The following is an 8,935-nucleotide window of genomic DNA, read 5'->3' as shown; positions in this document are numbered from 1 at the left end:
TATTTGCAAAAAAAAAACACAAACAAGTATGTTGATGATTTCTTTTCATGGAAACACTCATATTTATCAAACTAACTAGCACCTCACAATATATTTGATTGTGGGTTGATGCCAGGAGAGAGTTAAGTCTACTTAAATTTATTTATAAAGGTACGTTTGTACAATACCCGTGCACAAGCTAGTAAGTTTTGATAAAAATTAATAATGTAATGGTACACGTAGGAATCTTTGAATTATAAGGATTTGAAGCATCTTTTTTATGATGGTGAAGACTGCTGTCCCTGTTTAACCCATTCCATTTCGTGTGACGTATCTCTTTTTTGTAGGCACTACAAAATTATCAAACAATATTGGAAGTATTGTATTTCAAGAAAAATTCTTGAATCGAATCGAAATGATAAACCAAACATCACCACATCGATGTAAATATTGAACCAAAGAACTGAGTGAAAGCAACTGGCAAAATAGAAAAAGATGAAAGTTGGGATGCGAGAAATGGCTATAGGCTGTAAAAGCTCGCCTATATATATTTGAATTAACAGTAATTACTTCAATTTTTGTCAATGAGAGACTAAATTATTACTCATTAACTATGGCAGTAATTTTTTAAAAAACTGCATAAATAACCGATACTGATTCAGAAAAGTGTGCTGTGCGTTCAAGTGCCCGCTTCAAGCCAGTCCTTTCAGTCCTATCTTTCATTAAATCTTTGAAGTCTGCATCAAATCACCATTGTGCTTCCAACTTAATAAAAGGCATGAGATTTTATGGATGAGTCAAATAGTCAAGCCTAGTTTATGTCTGTCATGCCTACTTCAAGTCTATCAAATTTGCATCGAGAAAATTTTGTATAAAATCTTCATCTATACCATGAATCAACCGAGACAAGTTTGTTCTGTACAAAGATACAAGTCCCCATCAAAAGTACATTAAGAATGCCACATCTTTATTAGATCTGCTTCAATACTGCACTAAGAGCGCAGTAACACACTTCTTCAACATGACATAAAATGTCCATACTTGCTTATTCAAACTACATCTTGTCTTTAAATCGCCAATTACCTATGTCCCTTAACTTGATAGTTGTACTAAGCCTCCATATAAGATCTACTTTAAATCTTTACCATTCCTGCAAAATCTTTGTCAACTCTACGTCGAGTAATTCCTTATAAAGTACATCAAAACTTCAATACATTCCTATCAAGTCCGGTCTTCATGAAGTCTGCATCAAATATTTATTGAATCTGCATCAATTAGTTATCGAATTTGCATCAAAATTGTATCAAAGAGTACAGATATATTACAGAATACATTATCTGGGCATCCAAGTGAAAACTTGCTTCTATCAAGTTAAATAGTCAGTACAGGGTGGGCAAATTTGGGTGTTATTATATGCTATCTCAGAAACTATAAGAGATACAAAAAAAAAGTAAGTGCCATATCCCGGTCTCTTTTTCCGTGACTAATCCAATCCCGTAAAGACCAAACCTCTATCTTCTTTTGTTTTTAAGTTATAGTCAAAAAGTCAAATATTAGCGATTTCAAAAAATGCTCATATTTCGTTTATTTTTGAAATTAGAGAAATGGGGTTAATACATTCTTAAGATACTTGTTTGAGTAGAATATACTGCCGTTGAATAATTTTAAACATAGTTGATAATTTTTGACGTATAACATATAGTTGTATTTTTTATACACAAACTATAGTTGATTATGATGTTAGTGAAAAGAGCATATTTTTAGCTTTCCAATGATGTATCGCATGGTGTATTTGCGGAAAATAAGCGCTATTTTTCAATTCCAAAATGGTAAGCGGTAATGTCAAAATTTAGACATTCATTTCTAGATTCATCATATCTAATTTAAATCTCTATAATGATCAAGTCTTTTTGAAGTCTGCAACGAGATAGCTCAGTATAAAGTCTGTGATGATCTCTACATTGGATCATCAACCTAATTAACAGGTTTGATTCACAACGGATTGGCAATGCCCCTTGAATTCGGAGAAAAACAAATCGCCAGAACCTGGAAAAGTTGTTAAATTTGTAGTAGTCTGTAGCCATCCACTCAGCTACTTAAATAAGGAAATTTATACTTTTTTTTATGATTATAAAAAGAAAGTAAAATAAAAGTAGTCTTGCAGAAAATTATTATTGTTCTTAAATTCTACATGAAAATTAAAAGAATTTTAAAAACTGCCATTTTGATTAATTTCCCCCTTCGGGATAGCAAATTCAGAAAATTGTTTTCCTAAATCCAAATTAAATAATGCCTTCTTTTGTATCACAGCTTAAACAAAAAAAAAGTCTTTTCTTTTAGTTATTTGTGTAAACTTTACGCAAACGAGCAACCTGGTAAGAAAATGAACACTAAAATTTTAAAGGCCTATGTGAAAAAATGTTTAAACAAAATCTGTACCGCAGATCTGTTCTGAACGTAATTTGATAAGATAAGGCGAATCATCTATTCGAAGATTATACATAAAGCGAAGACACGAATTCTGCACAACCTGAACCTTCGTTAAATTCTCATATACGACATAACAATAATTAAAGTGAGGCAACACAAAAGACTCAGAAAGGAGTCGTTTCAGAGCTTATCACAAGGTCTGAAACGTCTTACTACAGTAAAGACTTCTTCAATGATAAGACCCAAATTCTTAAACGAATTCGTTTGTATTAACTACGCATTTTGGTATTAATATCATCTTTATTAACAAATTACACTTTTTAGTAAATAAAATACCTTGAGTCTTGTTAGGGTTGACCAAAAGAGTATATCCCTTAATCTCCACACATAGAGTAAGCTTCCGATCGCTCACCAGGCAGGAAATCAAGATAACATTGGGAATCATCAGCATCACGATGATGAGAACAATACTTTAACTTTGAGAATAACTTACTGGTATAGATTGTAAATTAGATAGGACCAAAGATAGATCCTTGCGGAATACCAGCAACCAATTTAGCAGAATCAGAACTTTTATCAAAGAAACTCTTAAACAAGTTTTGCTGTTAAATAAAGAAGCAGCACAATCAGACACACCAACAAATCTAAGAAAAGCACAGTAGATCTATCAGCATCAAGAGCTCTATATATATCATCAGTTAAGTCAAGTAGCGCCGTGGCACAGCTGTACTGATTCCTAAAACCAGATTATTTGTCAGGTAGTATATTATAAGTATTTCAAAAGGATCTTAATTGCTCCGCTATAATCTTCTCTAACAATTTAGACAAAATCGAAAGGATGATAATAGACCTCAAATCTTTATGCTCTTTAACTGGGTTAGTTTTAGGAACAGGATAAACCAACATTCTCAAACAAAACTTGAAAATATGACAAAGAACATTCAAAATACGAAGACAACACAACCTGACCATATCTAGAGAAATATAGTAAATAACACTAGTAAATTTCTTTTGGATTTTATTGAAATACTTTTTGGGTTGCAGTTGACCACAAAAATTCTTCGTCTTCATATAAAACATGTGCTTACGTAACCTGCAGTGTCCGGTCAGGATGTGGGTGAGAAGCCTCCAGTCACTTTTTGATTTTTCCAGAAACTGAGTAGATCTCTTCCGGTCGGGGTAGAGAAATTTTCTTAGCATAGACACCTGCTGCTGTTCCATCCCATCTGCCGCCAAAAGCTCGATAGGAGATGGAGTTTATCAGTTTTGATGCTGTGTTAACAGCTAGTGGTACAAACGGTTTAGGGGAGATCGGTGACTTGTTAGCCGCCCGTTTTGCCAGTCTGTCCGTATGATCATGTCCTTTAATTCCGATGTGTCCTTTTTGCCACTTTATCGTGACGTTGTTCTATAGGTTTGCCTCCTCTACTGATTGCCGACATGACTTCACCAACGATGATACAGTGTGGTGCCTACCAACCGCCAGCATAGCCTGTCTGCTATCAGTGCAGATTACAACGTTCCTGAAGACTTTTTTGGAGTCGATGATCGCATCGGCTGTTATGTTTATAGCAGTTAATTCGGCTTGAGCAGTCGTGCAATACGATCCTAACGAAGTGGAAAGGTGCAGTTGGAGATCGTGCGAGAAAATCACGAGAAATTCTTTGATCCATCAGTGTAGATGGTCAGCGTTTTGCCCGAGCTTGCCAAAGTGTGGCTTGCCTAAGAAAGTAGGTGTAATGTAGTCTGTGCGAGCTTTAAGGAGGGATTGTTTAATAATGGAAGTAATCAAAGAATCAATTTTGAAGATATACAAAAATATACATAATACTGTATGTACATACAGTGTGTTAATTAATTATCGTATTCGACGTCATCATTGCAGGTATGCGACCAATATCACAGAATTTATTTTATAATACGCGATTTGCATTAAATAAAAAAACAGCACAATCAGACGCACCAACAAATCTAAGAATAGCCAATAATTGGTCGTGATTCAAAATATCAAATGCCTTACTAAAATCAAGTAACACAAGCACAGTATCAAGAGCTCTATACATATCATCAGTTAAGTCAAGTAGCGCTGTGGCACAGCTGTACTGACTCCTAAAACGAGATTATTTGTTAGGTAGTATATTATAAGTATCTCAAAAGGATCTTAATTGCTCCGCAAATCTTTATACTCTTTAACTGGGCTAGTTTTAGGAACAGGATAAACCAACATTCTCAAACAAAAGTTGAAAATATGGCAAAGAACATACAAAATACGAAGACAACACAACCTGACTATATCTACAGAAATATAGTAAATAACACTAGTAAATTTAAATTAATCTTCAGAAATTTAACTCTTCAGACGATATACTGAAATAAATACTAAATAATCTGAAATAGGCCTCCATTTAAACGCCCCACTCTTCTTCATATCTTTGGCCTAAACCTCTATGGTATTCCTGTTTACTATTTATCACAATAATTTTGTAGGTCACGACTAGGTCTTCACATGTCATGCGTCAAGACAGATCGTAGACAGAGATGCTCAAGTCGAAGCAGATAAAGCCCCTTTTGAGTCTCTGTCTATGGTGCATGACATGTAAAGACGATTGTACTAACAAAGTACTACTGGAAAGAATTTTAAATTAATTTATTTTATAATTTAAGCGATTTGCGTATTGCAATACCAATACTGTGATATTGGTTGCATACTTGCAACGATGACGTCGGGTACGATAATTAATTAACACACTGTATATATTTTGATTCGACGTTAACAGAATAGTGATGAAGAAGAGTGTAGAAGCTAAAACAAATCATAAATTTTCTTCTTAAAATTCGGTAATTGATACCCTAATATGTGAGAGAAAGTAAAAATCCATTTTTTTCATCTCCTTCTTTATAATATTTATATATTATAAACATTATTTGACATACACAATTTGTATATAATTATTAGTTTAAGTATAAACTACTTATAACTTTTCAAATTTTGGTTGAAATCACTTTTCGTCGATTTTAATTCCTCCTTATTTATAATTTTCAATAAAAATACTTCTACCACCTCTTCAAATTCATTTACAAACAATTTCAATTTTCTTACAATTACTATTATTTTTATTTACATTTCGATTGTATAATATCATGTATAAAGTATATACAAAAAGAGGACAGAAAAAATGCTAAGTATATAAATTTAACTCCTAGTAGATATCATCTTTAAAATTACTAGAAATTGTGGTTTGCCGATCGACGGGCATCTGAAAATGGAATTACATTAATTAATTAATTTCACTAATCATAATTTTATTCCCTTATCGTTTAAAATACTATGATATATTTTTAAAATCTATGGCACTCCTATAATCCAACTATAAATACAAAAAAAAAAGTTTAATCTAAGATAGACTTTAGGTATTAAAATTTATCGAGTTAGCTTAAAATTATTTAAGTATAAATAAAGAAAAAAATATGTATATTTCGGTCTAATATTGTCAAACTTTGATTAATCGTCATCAATAACCAACCCTGTTCTCGCCGGCTGATGTTGATTCCTCTGCAAGATGTTGTAGCACTGCAATAAACAATGTAAAGATGCTGCTGAAGTTGCTTTTAATAATAATAAATTTGGATCATTTATAAATGTACTTCCGGCTGCTTCTAACACCCGACATAATGCTAAGTCAGCTTGTTCTGTGTTCTGTAATTGTGTTTTTGCACTTCCCATTGCATCTAGCACAGCTAAATGTTCTCTTGGAGGTAATGGTGGACTTGTAGCACTTATTGCCTACAACAAAAATTTTAACTGGTTTTTAGTGTGATAAAAATGTTAAATACACACTTTTGTATGTGATTCTGCAACAGCTCTTAATCCATTAACCCATTCTTGTCTAGATCTAGCATCAGCAGCCCTTAACTTTAGCATATCTCCAGAAGCACAGTTAACAGTGAAAGTTTTAGAGTCTTCATCGCTTGGACAAATAACAGCTCCAGCTAAATGTACAGATCCACGAGGGGTAGATCCTTCGGGTTTTTCACCCTCACAGAGGAAATAGTGAAGTAGCCCCGCGCTCCCATCTACCGTAAAGAATCGATATTGCCACCCTTTCATTACGTTCGTATACTTATACAATTGCCCCGAAAACTGTCGGGTTTTTTGGTGGATATCCATTACTTCGTGTATTAGGTCAATTTTGACGGATACTATTAACTCTTATCGGACGGAAAACGGGGCCTAGCGGACGTGTTTTTTCGGGGTAATGGTTACGTGGGCGGTGATTACAGGTAATTTTGTAAGTGTTTTTTAACCTCAAAAGTCACTTTGACGAGTTACAAAAGTTTGTGTCATTTTGATTTGTTTACGTGCAACCGCGCCATCTGTAAATTAAATTGTTAAGTACAGTATTACATTGATAACTATTTAATTACAGAATTTAAAAACATGCGTTTTTTTTAATTTTATTATATTAAATGTGTTATAACAGTGATTGTCTTGTTTTGAATTTTAATTGTTTAGTTGGGAAGTTGGACATTTTTTATCCGTTTGTAATATAGTTTAAGGTATTTAGTATAGATGGTGCTAAAACAGTTTGTACAGTTTCCTAACTTAATCTAATTTTTTTTTAATTCTATTTTATTTAAAAAAAATATTTTTGAAATTAAAATTCTTGAATAATACTATTAATCGCGATGACTGACAAAGTGTCAACTAGAACGAACATAAATATTTATATTTAATATCTGTTATAAATACAGGGTGATTCAGAAAACCGCTGACTGACTTCTAGAGCAGGTACTACATCAAAAATTGGGGTCACAAATGCCATAAATTCATTGAATGTCATAAATTTCATTGAAATTGTAGACCTGTATCAACTTTAAACCAATTCCTTTAACCGCGATAATGAAATACATTCTGAATTAATATAAAATGAGATAGAAATTGAGATATAATTTCAATCAAATCGCGTAATTGGAAGTGGTACTTTATCTAAACACATACCAAGCTTTTTCCATATAAACTATCACTTTAAATTGAGATAAATTAATCAAGTATTGTATAAATAAAAGTTTATACAATCATGATAAGGGAAAATTCCCCCATCAGGTGACCTCTTTTAGGGGGAATCTATGGGAGCCGGCACGTTCGGCCTATACAGTCCCTTGCGATTTCTTTGGGATATCTAAAATCCATACTTTACACAGTTCATCCAAGGGTCCCAATCTACTTAAAAGAGAATATTCGCCAAGGTATAGCGGATACACTCACAAAAGCTATTTTCGATTGAACACAATTAATACAAACGACATCTCGAGTGTTCCATACAGTGGATGCGAAACCAAGAGCTTTGCCGACAAACACCACATAAAGTGATTTAATATACATATATTCCTGAAGAATTGTAAGTAAATAGAACAGAAATTAAATATAAATATAGAAAGAAAGAGAACGTAAGAAGACGTCGTGATAAGACATTTCATAGCCTGGAATCAACCTTAGCTACACTATACCAACCATAGTAGAAGTAATTGTAGAATACCAATTGCGCGGAAAAAATGAGTAGATCGTACATACTTGAATACGTCACATTGGAAAGAAATGTTAACAGCAAGACCTCAGCTCTGTCTTTGCAATCTAATTCTCTTCGGTACTTTTTCTATATGCAGGTTACTATACGGTACATCACACCACCCACCGACAGACTTCAATTATCAGTAAACTTTCACGAATTCAACAAGTAGCTGGATTGGCAATCTCTGGTGATAAGCACAACGCCAACTCTAGCAATGGATATTCTGCTTGGCCTATCTCATTTGCATTCGCATATAGAGAAAGTGGCTAGAACTACCATTTACAGGTTTAAGCAATATGCTCAAAACTGCTCCGACATTTACTACTAATGGGCTGCAGAAGACACTATAAGCACTGATATTGTGCTTTCAATGCCGTCAGATTGTACCGCCTGAGCGGCAGTCCTGGATCGAAAATGAAAATTCTCTGGTTCAGGCAGATATTTGCATGTTCACAGATGGATCAAAAACGCCGGAAGGGGTCGAAGCAGGAGTATACTGCCAGACACCTCGAATTAAGCAAGCTTCCGCAGGCGGAAGTATTTGCTATTGACATGGGTGCTAGAATCCTTCTTGAGAGAGGGTTGAAGAACATGACAGTATGATTTTTCTCAGACAGTCAAGTCGCTCTCCAGACGCTGTAGGCCGTGAAAACGGTGTCGGCTCTGGTTAATGACTGTAAAAGAACTTTAAACACACTGAGTTGTGATAACAGAATATTTCTGATCTGGGTCCCAGGTCCATCGATTTTTGGGTTACAGTTTATCTCCCCAAAGGATTTCACCAAGCAAGGCATTAATGTTTGTTAAGAGCATTGGACTGCACGGTGAAATTTGATAATGTTATCTATCGGTGTACAATCAAGATCAGATATGGGAAAGGAGACAGAGACAACTATTATAGACGAGCGGGCTATTCGGTAACTGAGATAAATACTACTATTTATCGATGCTATTAC

General features: G+C 34.0%; 1 protein-coding gene across 2 annotated transcripts; it reads right to left on the bottom strand.

The window, feature by feature from the left end:
* Positions 1-5,301: 5,301 nt before the first annotated feature.
* Positions 5,302-6,756, bottom strand: LOC111415961 (oxysterol-binding protein-related protein 11). 2 transcript variants are annotated; one of them, XM_071199047.1, is made up of 3 exons: positions 6,248-6,756; positions 5,934-6,193; positions 5,302-5,666 (listed from the first exon to the last, which is right to left on the bottom strand). In XM_071199047.1, exons 1-3 carry the CDS (start codon positions 6,575-6,577, stop codon positions 5,603-5,605), a joined length of 654 nt encoding a protein of 217 aa, XP_071055148.1. In that variant the 5' UTR covers positions 6,578-6,756; the 3' UTR covers positions 5,302-5,602. The 2 variants fall into 2 exon arrangements, with proteins under 2 accessions (XP_071055148.1, XP_022903638.1); XM_023047870.2 differs by having other exon boundaries at positions 5,302-6,193; positions 6,248-6,755.
* Between the last annotated feature and the right edge of the window lie 2,179 nt (positions 6,757-8,935).

The sequence above is a fragment of the Onthophagus taurus genome, chromosome 1 (assembly GCF_036711975.1).
Source record: "Onthophagus taurus isolate NC chromosome 1, IU_Otau_3.0, whole genome shotgun sequence".
Classification (NCBI taxonomy): Eukaryota; Metazoa; Arthropoda; class Insecta; order Coleoptera; family Scarabaeidae; genus Onthophagus; species Onthophagus taurus.
The sequence above is the reverse complement of the archived record's forward strand: the minus strand, read 5'-3'. Positions and strand labels throughout refer to the sequence as shown.

Bases quoted from the DNA above. Each gene is read 5' to 3' on its own strand.
- LOC111415961 (XM_071199047.1), bottom strand. From the start codon at position 6,577: ATGGATATCCACCAAAAAACCCGACAGTTTTCGGGGCAATTGTATAAG. The intron at 6,194-6,247 runs GTGTGTATTTAA...TTTTTGTTGTAG, and splicing joins TTGCAGAATCACATACAAAA to GCAATAAGTGCTACAAGTCC. The intron at 5,667-5,933 runs GTTGGTTATTGA...TTCCATTTTCAG, and splicing joins CATCAGCCGGCGAGAACAGG to ATGCCCGTCGATCGGCAAAC.